Source organism: Dipteris shenzhenensis, chromosome 14, assembly GCF_047967505.1.
Source record: "Dipteris shenzhenensis isolate YYH24624 ecotype China chromosome 14, Dip_SZ_1.0, whole genome shotgun sequence".
NCBI lineage: Eukaryota > Viridiplantae > Streptophyta > Polypodiopsida > Gleicheniales > Dipteridaceae > Dipteris > Dipteris shenzhenensis.
The window spans coordinates 5,398,570-5,425,447 of NC_141609.1; the positions used below are offsets into that span (position 1 = coordinate 5,398,570).

At 44.5% G+C, this 26,878-nt stretch overlaps 1 protein-coding gene and 1 pseudogene across 2 annotated transcripts in view; both read right to left on the reverse strand.

Annotated features, from left to right (window-relative positions):
- The window catches only part of LOC147894104 (myosin-1-like), an 89,023-nt gene extending 62,973 nt beyond the window's left edge, over positions 1–26,050 (reverse strand). For both annotated transcript variants that reach the window (XM_087385072.1, XM_087385071.1), the window contains exons 1-11: positions 24,826–26,050; positions 21,953–22,054; positions 21,680–21,823; positions 21,130–21,277; positions 20,890–20,917; positions 8,571–8,736; positions 1,155–1,218; positions 926–939; positions 637–721; positions 438–541; positions 183–321 (exon numbers count right to left, since the gene is read on the reverse strand). In XM_087385072.1, the coding sequence (XP_087241198.1) occupies positions 183–321; positions 438–541; positions 637–721; positions 926–939; positions 1,155–1,218; positions 8,571–8,736; positions 20,890–20,917; positions 21,130–21,277; positions 21,680–21,823; positions 21,953–22,054; positions 24,826–25,554 (1,723 nt within the window). In that variant the 5' untranslated portion in view covers positions 25,555–26,050. The remainder of the gene's footprint in view (positions 1–182; positions 322–437; positions 542–636; positions 722–925; positions 940–1,154; positions 1,219–8,570; positions 8,737–20,889; positions 20,918–21,129; positions 21,278–21,679; positions 21,824–21,952; positions 22,055–24,825) is intronic.
- On the reverse strand, positions 15,055–16,632 carry LOC147894105 (uncharacterized; annotated as a pseudogene).
- Positions 26,051–26,878: the final 828 nt, after the last annotated feature.

The following is a 26,878-nucleotide window of genomic DNA, read 5'->3' on the forward strand; positions in this document are numbered from 1 at the left end:
GTGCGCCAACATCCTATCTTTGAGGTATCAAATTATAATACTGACACAACCGGAATTTTCCTCCATCGTCAAAATCACTTGTATCAAAGGTTATGAAAGGGGGAAAATTCACCTATCTCGTTTTTTGGCATTGTCTTGCATCAAATAAGGCATGCACGAAGGGAACCAGAATGATACATTACCGTCATTGTCAATAATGGTTGATTGATTGGCATCATTAATAACAGTAAGTGTAATATTTCCAAGCCAAAGAATTGCTGCCAGCACGGTAAAGATAGATTTTTGTTCCTCTTTGGTGATTCCCAGCGTAAACATTGCATCCTGCATCAAAAAACTGCAAATCTCAGAGATTTCAACACACACTGTATTTTTCCCTCTGTTTTAACAGAAAGAGGGTAAAAGTATCCTACTCCACAAAGTTCAGAAGTGTTGCTCACTAGCACTGAATGAAACTGAACACTGTAATCAATGTCGTCAATGCCAATACACCCACTCTGGTTCAAATATTTGAACTCTTTTGCAGGCCTAAGGTTCAAAGACTCTGCATCATAGACAGAATGTCACTAAGTGCGATGCACCAAAAGTCAGAAACAATCTGCAAGTTTTAAGTTGCAAAAAAACAGAACTCATCTTTACCTCTCAAAGAAGGATCCGCTCCTTCGCAAAGCTGGTAAAAAATGTGATATGAACGTTCTCCCTCAGCCTGCTGCACAACTCGTGGCTGCCATCGAGCACCAAAACATTAACTTATCAGAAAGGCTTGTCCAACTCAATAGCGTACCTAACCTTGAACAATAACATAGGAGAAGGTCTATTCTAATGTAATCCATCTGTACTGCAATCTTAAGCCAATTCCATTTGAGATGTCCTCTGTTTAAAAATGGTTGCTTTGTTTCCGTATCACAGGTGCTATAAAAAAGCTTACCTTATCGAACAAAACTTCAACACAGGTATTTGATGAGGATGACATTCAAAATACAACCAAAGAATTGTCAGACAGTGGCACCAAAACCAGTACCTGTGCTGAAGATAATGCAAACATTGCAAATCGAAGGGAAAGGCACACACACAAATAGAGTGACTATTATTGTTCCTTCCTAAAAAGATTGCAAACACAATAACAACAACCTACACAGGTAGACGAATCTACTCACCAGTTTGGAATTTCGCACCTCGTGATTTTCCTGAACCGTCAAAGTAAATATCAATCAATTTTCCCTGAAAATCCCAATACATGGCATTCAGACTACAAAATTTTTTAAATAACCAGAAGGTACTGAATCCATTAAGCATCTTCAAGTGTCCACAAATTTACCAGCACTATATGTATTTCCATATTAAAATAAAGCAATCATGTGTGCTATCCATAATTTAAAAATATGTTTTCTTCTTTTTTTTAATGTAATCTTTACCTTGTAAATCCAAGATGCACACATACACATCACATCATGTAAAGTCTTAACAAAACACACACGCTTCAGCGTATTTAAGTACAAGGTTACAAATCAAAAATCCCACGATGCATACCACAGACTAGCTATTACAGTATCCCACTAAACTTGTAATTCGCACTCAGCAATATGGTACATAGACCACTAGTGTCAATGGTGCTGATAAGGATCAGTAAGGGGGAGACTATACAATTTTGCCCCTAACTCAAGGAACTCTCTCCCTTGTAACTGAAGCATTCCAATTCATAATTGTAGATATTAAGCTGTATCGATATGCTCAAAATTTGTGTATTAGTTGATCGAAAAGTTGATGTTGGTTTTTCAGTCAAAATACAATTGATTTTCAGAGCAAGAGGAATTTGATTTCATTCTCCATGCTACACCCAGAAGACTGATATCATACATGCAACCATTCCGTTGTCAAAGATATGATATGATACCACTGCCACATTGAGGGGAACTGGGGAGATAAAGTTGCACTGTTTTCTTATCTTTAAAAAGTATCATTTTGAAAATAACGAAGGACTCTCACCAAATGCAAAGTTAACCACATAACAAATTGCCTACCAAATAATCACCCGTGAGAGAATGGAACAATGCAAGAATAACACAAGTTAAAGAAAGACAACATAGGACAAAACATCAGCAAATTACCACAGTTCCAACCAATTTGAAAATCTACATAACTTTTGTAGGGAGCACATGTGCAATAAAACGGACTTGAAACAATTTAGCAAGCTGAGGGGGGACCATGTTCGCCCAAACAACAAGAATAATGCAAGGATTGAGGGATTAAAATCCAATGCATTTCCCAAGATCTAGCAATGGAAGAGTATGACTGTTGAATTTTCCCAAGTAAACCTTTCCAAATGGGTAACATTCAGGGCCTTGGCAGTATTAATCATGCCGCCGACGGCAGCTGATTTGCAATCAGCTTCATCCAAGTGTTATGGGGGGCCTATTGACATTCTTTTCTCGAGAACACAAGTGGGATGTCAAGCATCTCTAGTCTGGGTAGGATAGGAAACTAGGTAGGGAACCAAACCCATCTTGGAGAGGTAGTGGTATCGGCCTCTGATCTCGTAGTACACCGGGCACCTAAAAGCGAAATGCTCCTCTGACTCAATCTCCTGAGAGTCGCATAGGGTACAGATGCATCCCTCTCTGGGTATGCCCTCCGCTCAACCACTCACTATACAGAGGCGATGTGATGAGGCCCGGAACTGCCCAATCGAAATCCTCACAGAGTGACGGAGATGGATCCGTGTGTATCCTGGTGATTCAATGCAGCCCTCCTCTGAGATCCGTAGGCACTGGTTTCTGTAGAAGCTGAGCTTCACAAGGAGCTCACTGGGTGCCAACCAAATCCTGAATGTGTGTAGCTATAGGAGATCCTCTTGGACGACCTAGTTCGCCTCGTGATATGTGAGCAAGATAGAGGGGGCCTCAATACTATACTGAAAGGGGGATAGCCTGTCTATATTGAGCCCAAGGCTCTCAAACCATTTGCAAGTACGAACCTACCAAAAGCTCTAGTCCCCCTTTGCTACTAGTGTCATGGACGAGTATAAAGCCAATCAGGGAAGCCTGTGTCACCCTGTGGTGCAAGATCCATACTGTCAAATGCTAAAGAGATATGTGATGACCTGGAATGCTGCGTCGACCTACAGTGGGGATGCCCCAAACTCAGCCAGATCTATCTGATGTGGAACGTAAGGCTTACTACAGATCATCTGTGAAAGCATGAAAAACTAAAGCCTCTCAAATCGTTCCCACTCCGTCTCTAATACATCACTCTCCCAACAAGGGCTACCATACATTTCTGCGGGTCGAAACCAAAGAGTCAAAGAGGAGAGACTTGGTCTGAGGGTCCTAGAAGTGAGAGTGAAAGCATTGTCACTCGAGTCTGGCCAACGCAACGTACCCCCTACTTAATCGAGCTTGTAACTTGTGATGTGAAGGCAAGAGATCCCATGAGGTAGTCAACTACGCTAGAACTCCCTCTGTGGTGAAAACAAGTGAGCCCACCCAAGGAGGGCCAATGACTCAAGCCATTATAGATTATAAGATCGTGTATCCTGCCCGTGTCTAGTAATGCATGTGCATAAGCTATGATCGGGACTCGTCTGTCTACGGAGACTCGAGACATCCCGGCCTCATCTATGTCAACATATGGTAAAAGGATAGAATCATCATGGAAATCCAAAATCGATACCTAGCGTGTATCGGTCCTCACGTTTAAGTCTCCAAACAAGGAGGACTTCCCTGCAGCGCAAAAAATCCATGATGTCCAGGTAGAGGGCTGCGTAGGGAGAGGTCTCAACCTCCTCGCATAGATCCTTGGCAAAATGTGAGGTCTCAGGGGCAAATAACAAACTGCGCTGAAAAGATCCTCATGGGGACATCATCGGATCCAAACCCATAGGAACTTGGTGTGTGGATCTCGTCTCTCGATAGAGATCGTCCCAAACAGAGATGATCAATATAGGACTCCCACTGTCTTTTTTCTCGTTTGGCCATTGTCTTTTTCTATCCTCTTTTTTTCAAACGATGCTGAAAGTATTGCTGAAATTCATGGAGGGGGAGAGGGGTAATAGCCCTCCATACCTTCCATTTTCTGTGGACTGAAGAGGGCTCCCTCGGGCGAAATCGAGTTTTACTGAGTGTTGTGGTGGTGATTTCTTGCAGGTATTTGCATGCCAACCTGGCTTGGACAGCCCCTAGAGTGGTCATGACACGCTAGGGTAGCCCTTGATGGCTTCGTGGCAGCTTCTTGGTACCATTGGAGGGTTTCTTGGCACGAATGGGGGTCACTGAAGGCTGGAGAAGCCTCGGAGGGGGGGCTGTGGCGAAATCGAGGGCAATGGAGGCCCCGTGAGGACTACTAAGGGCGAATAAGGCCAGTGAGGCCTGCTGTTGCAGGTCGCAGCAGTGGAGGAGAGCCCAAGGGGGCTAGGCGCAGTCAAAGAAAGCCCATGAGGGCTGCATGGACGGAGAAGGCCTGTGGGGGCTGGGCGCAGTCAAACAAAGCCCGTGAGGGGCTGGGCACAGTCTGAGCAGCCCGTGAGGGCTGTTGGTGGACGGAGAAGTCCCGGGAGGGGCTTCTAGAAAGAAGATATCCGCGGTCTTCATGTGAGTGTCCATCCGAGGTTGGGTCTATCAACTCATGCACTTTGAGTCTCCACTACGTCTAGTCCCCTGCTGCCCCTAGCTCGGGTTTCCGGAGAAAAAGTCCATGATTGTCCTCTGATTGGGCACTAGCAGTCCCTCCTAAGGTCTCTACACTCGTACAAGCTGATTTCTCCATCTCTTTGGGCCTCAAAGAGGAAAACAGCCATGCGTCGCTGAACAGGGTGTGCCAGAAACTCTCTCAATGGCCTAAAACCCACTGCTGAAAAGACAGGTGATGCCATTTACGGATCTCATAGTACACAGGACATCTAAATGCAAAGTGATCCTCTGCCTCGGTCTCCTGCATACCTCATAAAATGCAGATCCATCTCTCATTTGGGATGCCCTCTGCCCGCCCTTTATCGACCCATAACCTGCCTCAAACTGTCCAATCAAGGTCCTTAATGCATATTGGAGATGAATCCAGGTGTAGCCCGGTGGTTAGTAAACCCCATCCATACGCAATGATCTCTATTGAAGCTAACATTAACTGAAAGCTTAGTATGTACTACCCAAGACTTGTATGTGTGGAGCTGCAATAGATCCTCTTCGATGGCTTGGTTTACCTCCTCGTAGGTGAGCGAAATGGATGGAGCCTCAAGGCTCTACTGAAACGGTGGCAGTGTATCCATCTGTAGTCCCAAGCTGCAAACCACTTGCGTGTCCGAGTAGCCGACTCCTCTGATCCCCTTTGCCGCCAATGCCATAGATGAAGTTAGGGCCAGCTATGGAAATCTACAACGTTCGGATGTTTGGTACCAAAGTCAACTAACTCTACGGAGAAAAGTGTCCACCTGGAAGCTGCATGAAGCTATAGAGGGGTAGCCCCAAACTCCACTGGTACAATCTCATGTGGGACCGATAGCTTGCTGTGAATCACCTGAGCAAGAAACAAAACCTGAAGTCTCTCTAAGCGGGATCGAGGAACCAGGTAAGGGTGATAAAGGACCTCGAGCTCATCCCAATGACGCGATGGACTCAAGCTCACCAATATTTAGGCTAAACAAGGTTGGTGACAAAGGATAACCTTGTTTGGCCCGGATCGTGCTCATAATCTCCCCTAACCACCCAATTGAAGTCCTCACTCTACCTTCTTTCACCTTGGGCTCCATTACAACTGCTCATGTTACGAGATGATTGATGCTCGATGCTTTGCCTTAGATGCACCATCTTCAAAGATCGATCAAGAACTTCTTATGGAGTGGGTTTGATGGTTCAACAGATTCCATTGCTAGGATGGCTTGAAAACATTGATTGTCCCAATACAAGGGGGGTCCTAATCTCTTTGACACATTTGCCGTGCAAGGATTTATTTTGCAAGCTTGTGGACAAGGGAGTTCTACCAGAACACGAGCCTTGGAACGATTTCTTCATAGGCACCTTTTCCCCCCGCCTAGGGTGGTGATTGGATGGACTACATTAGGTGGATCTTTACATCAACACACCTAGGGATGCCTTCCTCTCCCCTTATGGCTACCATCGTGAAAGTTTGGGGCAGCTTCATGGTTAATCTTGGAAGGATCACCCCCTCCTCTCAAGAAGCTCTGTTTTCTAACACTCAAGAGGAGGTGCTTGTTAGATGCCCTTTTTTCCTTTTTTATTTTTCCCCTTGTGCTCACCAAAGTTATCCTAGCTGTTTGTGGTAAAACCCCCAATATGGGTCTTAATCCAATGCGTCCTTTTGTTAGTCTATGTTTTTCCTATTATTTCTAGCAAAAAATCCTACTATTGGATTTTGAATGTGTTTTGCTTTCTTTTCAGCAACTTTCTCTATAAACAATAAAAATTCATAATTTGCATCCATAACACTCACCTTTGTTATAATTGAACTACAAGACAACTAAAGTGCATTCATAAAGAAGAGAGAGGTGGGCAAATTCGAGAATGGCAAAATTGCCCGTAAAACAAGCACTTGTCATAGCACCAATAGAAAACCCTAGATGCATCTCCTATATGCTAAGAAGGGGGGAGGGGAAGGGGGTGGGGTGGCGGAGGCAAGGGGGGGAAGATGTGTCTCAGTACTAGTGTTACAAATGGGAACAACAAGTCGCATAAGCTATGTGTATCTCCTCTAGCTTTTCAAAGTACACAACATGAGAAACTAGTATACGAGCATTAGAGAAGGTGATAATCCACTCGTCGGAGGTGATCACAAGGCTAAAGTACAATAGAGATTTCTTGATGCGACAAAGAGTGCTAGGTGGTGCCATCCTAGCCCGTGTCAAAAGAAGTGTTGAGCGTCCATACACTGTATTAGATTGGGAAAACTGAAAATGAAGTGCAACAACTACATCTACTACATTGCCGCCCCACTCCCACCATGACCACCACTAGTATGCTTTTTACTACATTTAATACCACTGCCATTACCATCTACACTGCCACCACCACCACTACTACCACTGCCCCCATTGCCACCACCACCACCACCACTAGTAGTTCCTTTCTCTAGTATTTTTTTGTTATCGATGCTTCTACTAGTGCACGACTACCCTCTACCCCTAATAGCTACTACTATTGCTACTACCCTTGCTTTCGATGCTATTCTTGCTATTGCTGATATTAGGGCACGGCCACTAAAAGTGTTGTTGTTGTCGTTGTTGCTTCAATTGCCAATCGTACTACAAACACCAATTTACCAAAAGGTCGTGCATGAATTAACTTAGAAGCAACTTGGCATATACAAACAACGTGTCATGGCTGTTTCATTTTCATTATGGATAATGCTCCTAAACGCTACTATAACTATTGTCACTAGCCTCTACTATACCACTACTATTATTGCTACTCTTGCTCCTACTGCTATTGGCACTATTGTCAATGGTAGTGCCAATTCTAGTGCTATTCTTGCTGCTATAGCTGTAGAAAGTAATATTCCCACTAGTATTGTTGTAGTTATTGCTAGAAACCACATGAATTAATTGCTCTAAAACTTGTGATTATGAATGGCATTACTCTTGCAGATGTTGCTTATTCATATAGAGCAAGATTAAAGATCTAATATGGACATTGTACAACATGGACCAAGTCCCCAAGGAATCACACAGATATATGGAAGTACTATACAATCTCATGATAGTCACTCATAGGTTGAAAACCATAAACTCCATCACGCATAGCAGGGACTAGCTACCATGACAACCCCACCGACGTCATCAACGCCTAATTGTGGGTGTAAACCATAGTATAAACATATGCTCTCACACATACAAATCCACACACCCACACACCTTGAGCATCCATTTATACAAAGGTCTTTGTAACTAAGTTTCTATCGGCACTCTCGAAATCTCGAAATGAAGGGCAGACTCAGCCGTGACAAAGGCTAGCACTAAAGAAGAAGGCTACCACTGCTTGTGAAAACTATACGATTTCATTTAAGTGTCTCCCGAACGATCATCTAAGCAAAGGATGCTGAGACAATCTAGCTAATAGGGCAACGCACCACATAAACTTTGTTCTGAATCGTTCAAGTTGACTAGGATACGGCTTTTAAGAGTTGTTTCTACATGCAGCACTAGCACATGCATATCCAACTACTTAGGTTGGCTTGGGAGGACAAGGCAATTTTGCAATTTATCTCTTCACTATTCAATTTACCAAGTTCGCCTTGTGGTTGCAAAATGTCATGAATCACAACAAGTTTCCTCATACTTAAAATTCCAATAGATCAGCCTTATTTTGACACGAATGAGAGTGTTAAGGTCTGAACGCACTTTTTCATTTGCGCCCACAAAGTATGGAGTAGCATTAGGACCTTCTCTATTGTGGTACATAAAAGGTGCTTTAATCTGCCCTCAGCTATAAATAGTTGTGGTCATATATTGTTTCACCATGCTATTTTGTAATTTTCCTTCTTGCAATACCATCAATATTAGAAAGAAATAAGCAATCAACTTCCAAATCCAATGATTAACCAAAACAAGAAATATAGGCTGACTAACGTACAAAGCGGCTGGAATTCCTGTTTCTGAGAGTCTTTGCATTTCCAAAAGCCTCCAAAATTGGATTTGTCTGCATAATTGCATTTCCTATTGCACTTTCGCCTCCAAAAGCAACCATATACTTCATTGTTAATTTAGCTGCCTCTGTTTTCCCTGCACCACTTACACCACTGGCAACAAAAGCTAGTCAATATGCTACCTAAAACAAGGAACCCTAACTTAAATTTCAAATTTGTACAAAGTTCAAATGGTAAATTACATTTCTTACGAAAAATTTTTGAGGTCTGCATTCAAGAACTCCCTTCTAAATTTTCCAATTTGCAGTTTTTAGTGGTTTGATATTAAAGCTTGTACATTTAAATTTGCAAAATGTTATTAAAGCTTAACCTTCTCTTCAAGTGAAATTTGATATATCCTTCAGCTTTCTGCAATCCGTGTAATAGGATGTAATGTCTCAAAAGTTATAGTTTTTAGTCACGTGTTTTGTTATACGAAACTTCCCAGGTTTCGATCATAACGTCCACTTTCGGACATATTCTGAAAGTTCAATTTTCATTTCGAAATCCATCCCAAAGCGTCTCATAGCTATCTGCATAGCAAAACCTGTTATCCACATGGCTGATCCTCAGCCTGCTACTACTGAAGCAGTGTAATGGGCATGAAGCTTACATGTTTCTTTCATTAGCTATGCTAGTGCTATCTACTAAGCATGCATCTCACGAAGAAGAGAGAGAGAGAGAGAAAAGAAAGAACGACAGTTTATTAAAGTCTTCGGAAAACCGATGGGTCTATGAGACTGTGAAAATCTTGATACGACAAGCTGTGGTAGTGGAGCTACGAAACGAGTGTCCATACCAATGCAAAATGCAAAAATGCAAAATGGTAGTACTAAGTCCTAAGTACAACATAGTCATGTCGATGGTCGACTATATATCAATCTCAACATCGTCATCAATATCATCATCATCATCGGCAGCAGCAAGATATCAAGATGGATGAGGCAGTGGAGGCATGAAGTCGACAATAGAGTGCTGTCGACCACTCAAAGGTGTAGTCCTGGCACATCTCCTGGTCGTAGCTCTGCCTCTGACCAGGGCTACTGTGACCCCCGTCGGTCGGGCTCCGACTCTAAGGGAGGGGATGTCCCCAAGTGTGATATGTGTGTCGACCCTCTGTCTGAGCTGTCGAGTCACAAGCTCCGGGTCACGGTCATGTCGAGGCCTCGTCTCGTGGGGGTCCATGTGATCTAGCTGAAAGAACTCCGTGATAGAGCTCTGAGAGGGATCAGCTGAGGAAGAAGTATGCTCCTGTCTCCGTGCTCGAAGTATCCTCTCACGGTGTCTAAGTGCCTCATAAATGAAACTTGCCAAACACTGCTGGTCGGGGAAGGAGACGAAATAGGCCAAAATCCCATAACTATCCCTGAAGAGGCAGTGGAAACGCCCTCGGATCTCATAGTATACAAGACACCTGAAGATGAAATGCTCCTCTGTCTCAACCTCCTGCATGTCACACAGTGTGCATATGCGCATCTCCCCGCGTAGTCGCTCTGCTCTGCCGCTCTCGATGCGAAGTCTGTGTGAAGAGACCCGAAACTGCCCAAGAGAGATTCTCAACGAGTGGGGTAGGTGAATCTGCGTGTATCCTAATGGGTCAATGAAACCCTCCACTGTGATACGTAAGACGTGATCTCTGTAGAAGCTAAGCTTCACTGGGAGTTCACTCGGTCCCAACCAAGTCCGAAATGTGTGTAGCTGTAGTAGATCCTCACGGATAACCTGGTTGATCTCGTGTGATAAGAGGGGAGAAAACGGAGCATCCATGCTATACTGGAAGGGAGGTAGTCTATCCATGTGGAGCCCCAATCGCTCAAACCATCTCTCTGTACGTGCATACCAGCACCTCTGATCTCCTCCTGCTACAAGTGCCATAGAAGAGGATAGAGCTATCCATGGTAGCCTGCTACGCCCCAAGGTATAATCCCCATATTCCCTAACTCAGTTCAGATATGTGATGACCTGAAATGCAACATCTAGCTGTAAAGGAGGTGACCCAAACTCAACCTAAATGATCTGGTAAAGAACGGATGACTTACCACGAATCATCCGTGATAACATGAGAACCTGTAGCTGCTCCACACGGGCCCACTCTATATCCGATAAGTCTGGCCCCCAACAAGGACTGTCGTACATCCTTGCTGAGCGAGCTAAGGAGTCAAAAAGCAACCCCTTGGTACGTGGATCCTGAAAGTGCGAGCGAAAGCACTGCCTCTCTAGTCTAGCGATTGAAGCATACCCTCTACTCAAGCGTCCCTGCACCGTGGGTCTCATAGTGAAGCTAGGTCCGAAGAAGATAACCCCAAGATAAGTGTATGACGAAACTATCTCACCAGATGACCCCGCAAATGTGAACTGCTCCTGACACATGATGGCTCAAGATGTATTGAAGATCATGACCTTGGTTTTGCCCAGGTTGACCTTCAAATCATGAGACTCACAAAAGGACTATAGTGCATCTAGGTGTCTCTGAAGCCCCTCTGCTGAGGAAGACAAGAGAGCCACGTCATTTGCATAGAGCAGAATCTGAATCAACGTGCTCGCAAGATAGCAACCTGCACGCCCCTGTGTCTGCATCACTGTCTCAAGCTCGTCAATGTAGAGGCCAAATAAGGTAGGCGACAAAGGACATCCTTGTTTGACTCTGATGGTGCTCATGATCTCGTCTGTCCACCCGGATCCTGCCTGAACTCTGCCAAAAACTCTCTCGTAAAGTGCCATGACAGCCCAAATGATCGCCTAGTCATAGCCCAAGTCCTCTAGGCGCCGTATGAGGCGGGCTCTCGAAACCGTGTCAAATGCCTTGCGAAAATCCACAAAGCAACAATAAACCCTCTGCTTCCATGACCTCTCCTCCTCGATGATACATCTAAGCGTGAGGATGTGGTCCATGGTTCCATGATCACGCCGGCTATACTACTGCTCTAAGTCCTCGACACTCTGCAAGTCTGCTAATCTCAGAGTCAAGTACTGATGCATAAATCTTGGACATGACATGTCCAATCATAATGGTCCTGTAGTTCTCTGGGCTCATGGGATCCCTGCCTTGTGGATGGGTGAGATATTATTAATGGTCCAAGGGTGTGGAAATCCCAAACAGACACCTTCATTAAAAAGCTTTGCTAAGATCGGGGCTAGGAGGTTAATCCCATATGCAATGAACTCAGTGCATAGCCCCTCATGATCCTTCGCTCAGCCATTATGAAGCTTCATTACGGCATCCTTTACCCCTCCTCTAGTGAAGAGGGTGCAGGATGTGAGAGGTTAGAGATTGGCTGATTTTATGATGTCATAAAGTGTGCGTGCATAATCAAACCAAATCTGAGTGTCAGTGAGTGGCGGAGGGAGAGAAAGAAAGAAAGAAAGAAAGTTTATTAAAGTCTCCTAAAGACCGATGGGCCTATGAGACTGAAGAAAACCCTGATACAATGAACAAAAGGGTGGAGCTTGGCAATCATCAAAAAGCCAAAGAATACAATGTTGGCTTCCCTCACTGAAGAAGGTTGATCCCCATTGGAGAGGCTGGATCTCTTGACTAGAGAAACTAGGTTTTCTGCTCACAGCTAGGGCTGTTTATGCATGAAGGGAGGGAGCTTATCGCACAAGAGTACTAGATATGGACTCTGGAGGGGCTAAGTGGGCTGGAGAGGCTGTTGGGAGAGAGCTGCTGTTAACTAAGGCTAAAGGCTGAACTGCTCCAAGATCTGCTGCCTTAGAATGGAGGCTTTTATAGGCTGACCCTCCTCCAAACTGGGTCAATGAGTATAGGGCTGACCAAGTCTGTAAGACTGACCCTGTTTTGAGCTGGCTGACCAGCAGTCAGCCACATAGGGGCCGACAGGCCCCTGGACCCCCAACTTGCTGATGTGACATGTTATTTTGTGCTAAACCGTTGCTAAAGTCAGTTGTTAGTACAACTGCCTGCATGCCAGTCCATACTGCCGTATGGCTGTATCTGAGAACCTCCATTGCTATCAAAATCTGATCATCCACATGGCTGTGGTTGTGTGGCTACCACCAGGTAGGCAGCAATGCCATAGGCATAGATGTCAGCATAACGGGGCACGAAGCTTACATGTTCTGTCACTAGCTATCTACTGTGTGCAAAAGCGTGAATGCAAGCTTACAAGAAGACAAAGAGAGACCAATTGCATGCACGAAAACGAATGACATACTAGCAAAAGGACTAGGGTTCAAGCTAACTACTATTGTTATTAACTGTTGCCCTTGGCAATCACCAAAGGTCCAAAGAATATAACTGTTGTGTTACCTCATTTTGAAGGGGGCTGCATACATCTTTTGGATCCCCAGTGGAGAGGCTAGATCTGCTGACTGTGCTCATGGCTAAGACAGGCTCTGAAGGAAGGTGGGGAGCTAATCCCTAGTAGATATGGAGGGGCTGAAAGAGAGTGCTACAAACTGAGGCTAAAGGCTAATCAGCTGCAAGATCTGTTGCAATAGAATGGAGGGAGGGATGGTGTTTCATAGGCTAAACCTTGTCCATACTGGGTTGGCCAAAACTCAAGGCGAGCCACGACTAAGTCCGTAATAGGCCTGACCCTGTTTGAGCTAGCCAACCAGGCCTTTGCAAGTACCACCAGCTCTTATAGGCTAGATTCTGGACCTGCTGATGTGACATGCTATTACCCTGCAACGGATGCTGTTGTCGACTGCTGCTGACATCAAATGCCGGTGAATTAAATGGCTCATTGAGACTATTCATGAATTGTTGTCGGCAGTAAGCCAAGTGAGGCAGCCTGCAATACACTGGGCCAAAGCGCCGCATAAACAGTTGAGCTATATCTCTTTTTAAAGCTTTATCAGAAGTTCTTATTTTTGCAAAAAAGAAAAGGAAACCATCACAGCAGCTCTACATACACAGCAAATAAGGAACAACCTCAAGAACATGCTCAGATCTGGAGATGTTTTCCCAAAATTTAGCAAAAATGAAACCGGCCTCAAGGCCAACAAGAGGGCGGTAATAGTCAACTAACCAGCCAATGCTTTCACATTAAAATATTCAGCAAGTACTTCAAATACTAATTGGGAGCTAGAGTGCTCCTGCTCAAGAAACAAGGACACAGATTGGCCCCTAACATTTGGCACCCTTTTAAGTATTTCTTTATTACCTGGAAGACCCTAAAAAGACCACACAATAGATACAAGTCCTCTTGCATTCAGAGCATCCACACTTGGTTAGGCATCAATGCCACTTTGCCTTAGCCCTGTCATCAAGCATACACTAAGCATCCAAATCTGTCCCTGGCATTGGCATAAAAACCCATAACTATTACTAGCAATCCATTCTCAATCACAATCCACTTGCCTCTCAACAAATGCTCACAGGACCACTAATGTGCTCAAAGTCCCAGATGACCAGCCAACAACCTCAGGGCATCCAACTAAGCCCATTCACAGGCTATGGCATACCAATTGGAGGGCACCTTTTTCACATTGCCCACACGACGGCTCGTGCGGCCAAAAATCCACTTGGCCAAGCATACAGCCCGTGGCAAACCGATACACAGGGCTGCAGATACGTAGCACACAACCCGAGGCAAATGTACATCAATCATAGGACAGCCGTACACCAAGGCCCACCAGCAATTCGTACGGCTGCTTACCTTGCCCATACCACTGCTCAAGGACCCGTGCAACAGATCCATACTCAACAATCTGTACAGCCTCTCCACTCACTTCCGTACACGCCATATGATTCCTCCTTGCAAAATCGTGCAAGGCCCTCCGTACTGCAGTCAAAATCCATACCAGCAATCCAAAGTCCATACAGCCGCATGAATCCGTACGACAACTAACAATCCATTCCAAAAATCCGTGCGACCAGATTTTCCTGCACGACGTGAATCCTTCATCGTCATTTTTCCCACATGATGCTTTTCCTCCAGGTGCTTCCACAAGAAACCTACCAAATCCATCCAAGGTATGGGAGATGCCACGTGGTATCCTCCTCTTCATTTGCCCCCTCTAATGGAACAACTTTAAGACCAAACCCATGACCAACTTGAATTTCTAAGGGTCCTTTACCCCCTCTTTTGCCCATACCCAAATTTACCTCCAAGGCACGAATCCCTAGGGGGAACTTTGCATAGCCACATCCTATGGCCTTGCCCCCTGAGTTTTCCAAATCCTACCCACATGCAAGTTTAGACTCGCGCCCTCGTGACATACCCCTCTTGGAACCTGGCAAGCGACCTCTATTGCATTTGGATGTTAATAACTGAAATAAATGAGCATATACCATCATAGAAGCATGTATTACAAGCTGACATAGCATATATGATTGTTCAAAGCCTAGGGTAGCAATCCATATACACTGCAAAAACTATCTCATATTGACTAGTACACTGATCATAGAAGTCCCATGGCAAATATACTATCAGCAAGTGAACATACAATGTCACCAAGGGACCTCTAGATATCTGAGCCTGTTTGTATCAAAGCAACGGAGATACTAGAGCATCAGGCAATGCTCCAAACCTACACTTTGCTGAGCCTGAAGGAGCCACATCTGAAATTGGCTCAAGCTGAAATGCTTCCCGGTAGAGCTGTAATAACTGAGGTGTATCTGCCAGATCATCCTCTTCCAACCACTTTGCATGGAATGGTGAATAATTCCTAAATTTCACCCAAGTAGCTACGGGAAACTGTACCTCTGACTTTCCTTTCTTTATGTGCCAAAATCTGCTCTGGAACTGGGATCTCATCCAGCTCTTCAACCTCTGGTTGCATCTCAAAAGGCATATCCTCTCACATCCCCGCAAAAAGGCTTAAGGAGACTCACATGGAAAGCATTGTGAATCCTCCAATGATCTCGTAGCTTCAATCTGTATGCTACATCACCGATCTTTTCTGAAATTTAAAAAGGCCTATAGTATCCCATATTGAGCTTGGGGAACAACCGGTCTTTGCCACCTTCTTTTTCAGCCTTCAAAACGCAAAAGAACCCAATCACCTTCTTTAAACACTAGATCACAATGGTGACGATCAACTGCCTTTCTTTGCTTTGCCTGAGTCTTTTAGAGAGCTTACTTCACCTTCTAATATTCCACATCCATGCTCTCAACATACTTATCAGCCTCAAAGATCTTATGTTTAGTAAGCAGATAAGCAGGATTTTCCTCCCTCCTTCCACTATTTCAAATGGAGCTTTCCCAGTGAAAGTATGCACGATATTGTTGTAAGCAAACTCCACTAAAGGCAAATACTACTTTCATTGTGTCTTGTGCTCAGACACATAGCGTTTCAGCAAGTCTAAGTATAGTGGAATTAGCCTCTTCGGACTGCCCATCTGTATCAGGATGAAAAGAAGATGAAAACTTCAATGCAGTGCCCATATTCTCAAAGAGCCCTCTCCAAAACAGACTCGTCATGCACGGATCTTTGTCACTCACGATAGACTAAGGCATCCCATGATATTTAAAGATGTTATGCATGAACAATCTTGCCATGTGTTCCATTGTCCTCACCAAAATCAAATGTGCCTACTTGCTGAACTAGCATATAATAGTCCAAAGGCCATCCATTTCAGTAGGTGTCCTAGGAAAATCAAACATAAAATCCATGGCAATGCTCTTCGACAGTCTATCTAGGATTGGCAATGGCTACAACAATCCAGATGTCTTATGCTGGGCAAACTCGACCTTTTGGCAAATGATGCATGTTCTTACGAAGGCATCCACATCCCATCTCAAAGCTAGCCAATAAAAAAAGTGCGCCATTTTCTTTACCGTGGCATCAAAGCCTCTAAGGGACATACAGTGGAGCGTGACTTTCTATCATAATCTTTGACCTCAGCTGCTTTGTGACACAAAGGCAAGCATGCATCATAAAAAAGCCATCTCTGAGAGTATAATGGTCATGACGCTGAATATTAGATACCTGGTCATAAATCCTTGAGAAATCCTCATCCTGAGCATATTGGTCCTTCATTGCATCCAAGTCACTGTGGTAAGCAATGGTTACTGTGGAAACGTTTCCTTGACAATGCATCGGCCACTACATTCTTTTTACCCTTCACATGCACTATCTGAAAGTGAAACATGGATAAGAAATTGGCCCAACGCATATGCTTCTCCTATAACTTTGTTTGAGTGAGGAAATATCTCAAAGACTAATGATTTGTCTGCACTGTGAAATCAGCCCCAAGTAAATAGTGCTTCCATGTAGCAAGGGCATGAATTACAGCCAGCAATTCCTTCTCATAAATGCCCAGATTTCTTTCATCATCCAGCAAAATCCTACTCTCACAAGGCCACTACCCGTCCATCCTGCATAATGAGCGCTCCAAGGCCATTCTTTACACATGGACAGCAAAAGCTTCAGCAAAAGCTTTTCATAGATCTGGTAAGATCAATACTGGAACTGAAGTAAGCTTTTCCTTTAGCATCTCAAATGCTGCAATTTGATTTTCATCCATATAAAAGATGCTCCCTTCTTCTGCATTCATAGAAGGGTGAAGCAATTTCACCAAAGTGGCGTATGAACCGCCTATAGTACGAGCATAAGCCCAAAAAGCTTCGTACTTCATGCAAATTTTTCAACTGTGGCCAATTGCAAATTGCTTCAATCTTAGTGGGGTCCATGCGCACTCCATCCTTAGAGACAATGTGTCCCAAAAGTCAATCTCACGCATAAAGAATTCACTCTTCTTTGCATTTATGATCAACCTGTGGTTGCTGAGTTCTACAAATACTATTGCCCGATGCCTCTTATGCTCTGCCTCATCTTTTGAGTACACTATCATGTCGTCAAAGAAAGTGCCCACAAAAGATCTATGCTAGGAAAATTATGTCCGTCCGGTTAAAGGTGGCAGAAGCATTGATAAGCCCGAATGGCATCAACAAGAACTCATACAACCCAAAGCTGGTCCTAAAAGTTGTCTTGGACAAATTCTCTAGACAAATACGGATCTATTGATACCCACTCTTAGGATCTATGCAACTAAAGATAGCTGACCCCTCTAATCTATACAAGATATCATCTATTCTTGGAATGGGAAATCTGTTTTTGATGGTTATCTTATTCAATGCACGATGGTCAATGCACATTCTCCATGACCCATCACTTTTCTGCACTAGCAGCACTGGTGAACAGTAGGAAGACGAACTTAGCTAAATCAGCCCCTTCTCTAAAAGACCCCTCATCTGGCTCATAATCCAAAAGACCCCTCATCTTAGCTAAATCAGCCCCTTCTCTAAAAGACCCCTCATCTAGCTAAATCAGCCCCTTCTCTAGAAGACCCCTCATCTGGCTCATAATCTCTTCCTGCTGAGCTGCACTCACCCTATAAGGTGGCCTGTTTGGTGGACTACTTCCTGGCACTATATCAATCCCATGATCCTCAAGCCTCTCAAATAGAGGTTCCCCTGGCAAAAGAGTTAGAAAAACACTCTCCAAACTGATTAAGAAAATCTGTCCACTCTTCATCCAGTTTAGAGACAACAGATTGTGGATTGACAGACTTAGTCTCCTTTGCAAAAACTAAATACGCAGAAATATGATGTTTCATTACTGAGCATATAGTTGAAGCAGATACAACAAGAACTGACTCTCCCTTGAGTTTGCCATAACTACATGTGTCTTCCCTCTATGCTCCAAAGTAATTGTATGTATCCACCAAAGCATGGACGCTGTGACACCTAGGCATACCCAAATAAACATCACAACCCTCAAGAGGCATAATGTAAAACTCCTTGCTATCCACAAAGCTCGGAATGTTCAAGCGGAGGTTTCCAATGATAGGGGGTGGGGAAGATACTGCAGAATCGTCCAGTTCTCAGCAATTTTCTCTATCCCTCCATGTAAATAGCCCAATATTGGTTCACAACCAACGACATTTTCACCATCTAGAGTAACAATAAGTCGAAGGACATCGTGCATCGACGGGTGACCGGAGTGCTAAACCCAAGACAAGCCAAGCTTGCGTCGCTCATAGGCCCCATCTCCTCTGCACGGATTCCAAGTTTGTATGCCAACTCCAGAGAGAGAAAGTTCGCACAAGCCCCTGGGTCAAAGAAGATCAATGACATCTGATCAATACTTCAAATACAAATTGGGAGCTAGAGTGCTCCTGCTCAAGAAACAAGGATACAGATTGGCCTCAAACCCTTGGTGCTCCTTTTGGTATTTCTTTATTACTTGGAGGACCCTAAAAGGACTATGCAATAGATACAAATCCTCTTGCATTCAGAGCATTCCACATTTGGTTTGGCATAAATGCCACTTTGCCTTAGCCCTACTAGGCACTACCTTCATCAAGCATACACTAAGCATCCAAATCTGTCCTAGGCACTCGCATGAAAACCCGGAACTATTACTAGCAATCCATTCTAGGTCACACAGTTCCCTTGCCTCCCAACAAATGCTCACGGGACCATTGATGTGCTCAACGTCCCAGATGATAGCATAAATGACCAGCCAACAACCTCAAGGCATCCAACGAAGCCCATTCACAAGCGACTAAAAATCCACTTGGCCAAGCATACGGCCCATGGCAAACCCGGACACAAGGCTAGAGATGCGTAGCACACAGCCCGAGGCAAACATACGTCAATCGTATGTCAGCCGTACACCAACACCCACCAGCAATTCATACAGCTTCTTACCCTGCCCGTACCACTGCTCAAGGACCCATGCAACAATATGGCAGATCCGTACTCAACAATCCGTACAACTTGTCAGCTCACGTCCGTACACGCCATACGATCCCTCCGTGCACAACTGTGCAAGGCCTTCCGTACTGCAATGAAAATCCGTACCAGCAATCCAAAGTCCATACAGCCGCGTAAATCCATACGACGACTAACAGTCCATTCCAAAAACCTATGCGACCAGATCTCCCTATGTGACGTGAATCCTTCGCCGTCATTTTTCCCACGTGATGCTTTTCCTCCACGTGCTTCCACAAGCAACCTTCCAAATCCATCGAACGTATGGGAGATGCCACGTGGCATACCCCTCCCTCTAGTGGGGCAATTTTAAGACTAAACCAATTACCAACTTGAATTACTAAGGGTCCTTTTGCCCCCTCTTGGCCCCAAACCCCAAATTTACCCCCAAGGCACCAATCAATAGGGAGAACTTTGCATACCCACATCCTATGGCCTTGCCCCCTCAGTTTTCCAGGGTCCTGCCCACATCCAAGTTTAAACTCACGCCCTGCAAATTGGCACCCTTCACACTCTTGCACCCAGCAACAAAAATAAGTTGAAGGCCATTTCGTTTAAGCAAATATTGGCACTCATTCAGCGCTGCTACTAGGGCAGCAAGCATGTGAGCTACTTTTTCACCTATCACAGACTGGCACATACTCCTATTGATCGGTGATATAGAAGCATAGGCAAAATCACATCAAAATCATGCACAACAGAGAAATAAGGAGAATGAGTGTGAGCTGAATATATCTTTGAAAGTATAAAACAAACAGCCAAAACACAAGTGGAGTTGGGAGTCTAATAACTGCATTGATTCAACAAAGCAGAACTCGCCAGCTAGCTTGAGACATTTCGTCAATCTTGCAAAATTGGAAGTATTTCAGAAAACAAAGGTCAAAATTTTGAACAAACAGAGATTGGTTTGTTGTCTCTTAATATCATCCACGGAGACCCAATAGGTTCCCCCAATTGAAAATAATTCAAAAATGTACTAATTGGTGGAAAATGGAGAAGGGGGAAAAGTAAGGGCCACCCGGGGGGGCGGGGGGGGGGGGGGTGTTTCAATTATGTTCCGCCTTAGGTCAAGTTCTATGTATGAAATAATTTGTTGAGGTTAATGCCTTCTGAATAGGTGGATGGAAAGTATACAGCAAACTCATGGACGAATTAGATGAGAGCCATAGGGGGCTAGTATGCCAAGGAGAACCAAAATCTGATACAAATGTCTGAGAGAAAAGGGGGGACGGGGAGGGAATGGGTTTCTGAGTTCCAAAGACTCACTGCTAAGTTTAAGATGTACTGACTCATCAAGACAAAATAAAGGGTGGAGAGCAAGCCTAAAAAGGGGGAAAGAGAAAAATAAACATATAGACAAAAGAACTTAGCAAAATCAGCTTTGAAGCTTTCCACATATTTTTAACTTGCATTCGATCATTCTAATCAAAGCAAAAGCTGAGATGTTATCCCAATCTTAGCATTTTAGGATAACCCTGGAACGTAAGAAAGGCCTACAACACTATGTAATCATTTAAAGTCGTTGAAATCTGAGCTCACTGTATGCAAGATGACATGATTGATGGCAACACGTACACACCTGAAAATAATTGATTGGTCAACTCCATCTGGAACACACAAGCAAACCAGCTTAATTGGCTTTGTACAGATCAACATTTTTCATCATGTGACTTCATTTCAGAAAGAAAGCACATCACACCGTGGACAACTTTCAGCAACTTAAGCTAGAGCCCGAAATAACATCAGCTCCCATGTTGACAATGCACTATTAAAAAAATGTGCAACTGTTTCAAAATGTTTGAGCCCAAGATGCACATACCTTTCATCATTGCTTCAAGAGCCTTGTCAGCTGTCACAAAAACATGTGGCCCTGAAACACCCCTGGTCTTTCTTTTGTAAGAGTTGTTTGTGTAAAGCTGGACTTCTTTGAATGGATTAATTGCTATCAACACAGATCCAGCTCTTGTCTGCATAGCACCCCATCCAAATATGTCTATACTAAGTACAAACCAATGCCTATGTCAAACTTCAAAATCAATATATTCCATTTTATATTTTTAAGCTACTGCAAATAGACATATTCACAGAGTAATAGTTAAATACACTGCAACTAAAAGGAGTTTGGACATCTAACAAAGGATACAGTCGTTCTGAGACAACAATCTGCATAGCTGATTGATCAATATATGAGAGCAGTTACGATCAAGAAACGTATGATCCAGTTGGAGTTGCTTCACCACTTAGGCTTTCATATTTCGTCTCTCCCCCCTCACAGACAGGATACTAGTAATAAATCATGCACATATTCATTCCATTTTGCTGTCACTAGATAAAGCAGCGTTAACTTGTTGGGAAAGCATGGAGCTTACATATATCTTGTCCTTGGCATATCTAATCTGTAGATTATGTGAAACTGTGGGCCCATGAATGTAGCTCAAATGTACAAGATCATCCACACCATCAAGAATCTCTGGGTTTGCTGGAAAAAGCTTGGTCGATGGTATCCTTAAAACCTGCACAAAAAGGTGCCACTGATATTAAATCCAATTCACACAACTCTCAACCAAAAGAGCCACTATACACATTGATAACAGACAATTACAAACCCTCTCCCCTGCTTTGTTAAAGCCACAAAAGGTTACCTGGCCATCGGCAGTACTGAGAACTGATTCCATATCTTCAACTGACTTGATAACACCAAGTGTCCATTTACAATCTGGGCCCCAAAACCACACCCGAGAATCCTGCAGTTACGCAAGTCCCTGTCAATGCCATGACTTCCTCTGCCCCAAATAACATACTTCATCACAAAAAATGTACACAATAATTCCGTGAATGCTGCTGTCATAGGTATGTTTCAGCCCATGGCCCTCTGCTGGACTACAGAGGGGCAGCTCAGCAAAACAGGATACTACTGCTACGCAGCTACGCAGGCAGCCATATAGAAGCAGGTGCATGTGGCTGCCATGTCAGCATAGGTACACGTGGCTGCCATGCAGGAAGTCCAGAGAGTCTGCCACGCAGACAGACAATGCAGAACAGTTCATGCAGACAGCCATTGTAGAGTTGGCTATGCCAGCAGGGATTGGGCCTGCTGCAGCAGAGAGCTCAGGACAGCAGACTCTAGTCAGCCTGGACAGACTAGAGGTCAGCGCTCTTCAAAAAGGGGGCAACCTATGAAAGAACCTCCATGCATAATATTTCACTGTTCCAAACTAATCAAAGTATTTATACATCCGTTAGAAAAAAATTGTCCAAGTTTGATTAGACCTGACCCCTCATGCAAACGTTTTGCAAAGATTTGCTTGCAACTAAGCTTGTGAGTCTTGATCATTGCTATTTCATCTGGCTGCTGTAGACTGCTTTTCAATCTTGTCATTTCATATTATACCTTTACAATACTCAATATGACTTGATGTCAACCAGGGTGTTCGACATAGATCTAGGCTTGCCTCTTCCAAGAGCAAGTGTGAATTCCGCTTTGCTCCACTAATGACAAGGCAATCTTTGGTGGCATCTCACCACAAAGCCTAGCTCTGATATAGACGAAACAAGCATGGTAACTGTGCTTCTCTCTCTCTCATCATTTGCAAAAGCCACTTAGCAGAAACAATGCTGAATATGAGATATTTAAAGTAGAGTGCAGGGAAGGACAATCCACGCCTTACATGTTGCCGAGGAAAAATAGAGACAAGCACCAACAATGACAGCATCTGGAAGACCTGGAGGGTTTAACAGGCTCCAAATTGGCTGCATCACATGGCTGGCTGCTCCGAAGACTCTCAAGAACATGAACCAGAGGTTCAGAGTAGGGCACTGCTAGTCAAGCTCCTTGTTAAAGGCTTGACCCCAGGGGACCAGCCATGGAAGCAATTCTTGCTTCATGGTATTCTTCAGTGTACACCACAAGGACCTGGGATCGTTCCTTGTTTTTTCATGCTACTCCGCTTGGGAGTCAGGACGATGTAGCATTATAGACCACCCCCGTGATGGTTGTTTATTCATATTGTAGAAGCCAGGGACAGAGTTCTCACTCTCCCACCTCTGGTTATAATTTATTTTGAATGGAACAAATTACTTCTTACAGCCACAGCCAATCCTGATGCTGCCCTTGAATTGGCCCACCAGTAGCCCTTCTCTAGGGGCTTACTCGTGTGTTGTTTTCTGTTTAGCCTTGGAGGAACAGTGCAGTACAGGTAATCGTTTGGTAGCATTCTCGCTCAGCACTGAGTCCCCTAAAAGCTCCAACAGGTGTCACTGCTGAGAGCCAGCAATTCCATGGTAATTCCAAGAACAAGAGCTATACACTGTCATGCACGGGATCCTCAATCCCACTTGATCTTTGTCTTTGCCTTAGACCCATAGCGGAGCGTACATCCTCCATGCTCCAGTCTATGGCCTCTTTCATGCATAGCTTACAATGATAATCAAGTAAGCATAAACTAACGTCCAACATATACAAGCAGATTCATAGCATGCCTATCACCATCATCATCATGACAGTGAGTGGAGCCTCACACCCCAAATGCAGAGACTTCCAATAAGACAGGTGGGCAATGCACAAGACAGTGATCATGCGGGATATTTGATCTCGAGCATGTAAAAACAAAGTCACTGTGATTTATGATCAGCTGTTGGGTAAAAGATCCAGTCAGAGGCTTTTGCCAGGCTGCTTCTCAATCATTGCTAAATAGAATTGACTGGGGAAAAGCCAACCACCAAGTTTTCTAGACATTGAGCAGTTGCAGACTTCTGCAACGACCATAACAAGGTTGTTGAGATTTTCACAAACTCACTCCTCAAAATTCAGAACCAATCCTTGCACTTACAGACCTGACTTTCACAAGAACATCCTAATAAATATCATTATTTTGTTAATTGCAGTAACATAAGGATTGCAAGGAACAAAGCACGATCATCATCACAATGGCAGCATCGTGATATAAACTAACTATGAATCATGGAATCCACCATGATCTTGGAACTAACTCTCACAGGCATCTTGACACGTCATCGATCTTGAAAATTTGGCTTAGACTTTACCAGCCTTACGTGAATGGGAGGAACTAGTCTTAAAAACGATTTCTCTGGGAAATTCAGTGCATAATCCCTGAAATGAAAACATAGCATGGGCGCAATCAGAGGGAGCACGGGCAAGAGGGCCGATCAAAAGACGTTCGTCCCTGTTTCGAGGTTAGAGCAGATGTTTTTCTTTGTTAAAAGAAAACACATTGCCGCTTCCTCCATTACTACAAGGCCCTACTGGCAATTTTCAACTTCGATTTAGATAACTACATGAAAAACCACAGATCAAGGAGGCAAACGTACGTTGCTCAAAAACCTTTACCTTCGGTCCTAAAACTCAATGCTACATTGCAAATAGGCTCTCTCAATGGATAGGGAGACGATAACTTTGCTAAGAAAACACCCTGCCATCGGCCAAAATTTCCATCGCCGTCGATCGTCACACAACGGCAAAAAAATCAGAATGTAACAACGAGACGAAATCAAGCACCTTTCTCAAGCCCAACATGCGATCGTCCCTCCTCCTTTTTCTTCTATTGGTGAAAACATCATCTTGCAGTTTTGTTGGATATTCGAAAAAGGAGGATGACTCCGTGCTACTCCGCGATCTGCGCTCGGCGAAATGGTCATCCAGACGTCTTCGTAACTGTTCGTCAGTGTCCTGTCCTTTCACTTCATTGTTACCGCCATCGATCATCCTGTCTCCTTCCTTAAGCTCCGTATTTTTTGCGAATCCATTCTCCAATTCATCGTTCCGCTCAGTCACGTCGTCATCCTTGGCAGAAACAAGAACGGTGTCAGTCCCATCCCAGGTCCCTCCAGCTACATTTACTGCTTCGTTGAGATGACCGTTCTCTGCGACAAGCCCGTTGTGTGTCTCCCCTGTACCACCCTTCTCTCCGTGATACCGATACAGCAAAGAATTTGAATCTGAACCTGTTGCTAGGACAGCCGTAGATTGCCAAGTATAGCTAGTCGAGTGCCCCAGATTAACTCTATTTGCCTCAAACGCATCACCAGACAGCATGGCGGACGACCCCGCAAATGATGAAGGTACTGCTGCAGATTGGGTTTTCCTCATGCGAACTGTCGAAGGCAATCGAGCTCTCGATGTGGGTCTCTGAGGAAGCGCCGGAAGCTTGTCCGGAGGAGCTTCATCTCTTTCGTTGATAGAGTCAAGTAATCGTTCAAGTGTGCTGCGGGGTGCTACCTGTGCCATTGTGGTGGTGAATGTGATCCCACAATCGGTAACCCGAGTAGCTATGGGGAGAGCAGAGGGCGCGAAAGCAAGTTCATGGAGGTGCAGCTGAAGGCAGTGTTAGGGGAAGCGGAGGCATGCATTTATCGATCGCGAAGGACACAAAGGCGCACGGCTGGTGGACGTGAGCGCTGGCGGATTTTCCCCCGAGCTAAATAATATACTGCTCACGCGACTCGCCAGCATATATTGAATACGACGGGAGGGCGATAGGCAAGAGCATGAGGCGAGCTGAGAGCGCGTGGGTGCGAAGCATGCGGAAGGGTGGGGAATCGTGATTCTGTACGCCTCGAAAAGCGAGCAGGGAGCAGAAAATGCAAGGGAAATGCAAAGGGGATTCACGATGCGAGAGAGGGAAAGGCAGATCCAACGCTGGTCGAGGCTATGAAGACAAAGGAAAGGATCAGACAAAGAGAAAAAGCAGGTGCTGGCTATGGCGATTTGGCTATGGCGACAGAAGAAGCTTGCCCTGCACAGAAAAGAAAGAAAACATAACAGCAACAAGAAGTTGCCCCGTGAGGAAGACGATGACGTGGCTCATGACTCGGTTGCCCATGTGGCGACCACCCGCTCCGCCAGCGTGGCCGCTCCATACTGCCGTGGCAGCCATCGGCCGCCACCACATCATCGCACCCGCCACGTGCCGAGCTCTCGCGCAATCAAAATTGCCTACGTGGGTGGCACGGCGAGGCCACATCACGTGGCCACGCCAGCAAGCGCCTCTTTTGATGGCAGGGGCGCCTCTCACGTGGCGTTCTGGTGCACTGCCAACCGGGCACTATTCTGTCAGCCGCGGGAATCCTACAGCTGTCGGTCGCAAATTCAAACTAGCCGGTCAACTAGTCCTCGATTTGTCCGAAGGGTTTATCTTAAAATACAATTATCATTTAATGCCTCGTTAAGAAAACCTCGGAGGCCTCTCTTTCATTTTTCTTTAAAAACAATTTCGAAGAACCTTTTCTTTTAAATCTCATGCCTTGGCCCCACGCATTCCTTTGGTAAACAATCAAATTCCCCACCAACACTCAAGCAACACGAGTCACTCTTTCAGACTACTAAGAGTCAAAGCAACCAACGACTACTCCCCCAAAATTTGGTCTAGTGACACTTTCATATGCACCGATGCCAAAACTCTAGAAGTCAAGGCTTTTAATTCGTTAACTTAATTGTTACTTGAAGATACTCAAAGAGTGGGTTAACCCAAATGACAATCTATTTAGTTATAAGGCTATTTAATATAAGTATTGGTGGAAGATGTCAAAATATAGACCTTACACCCTTTTTA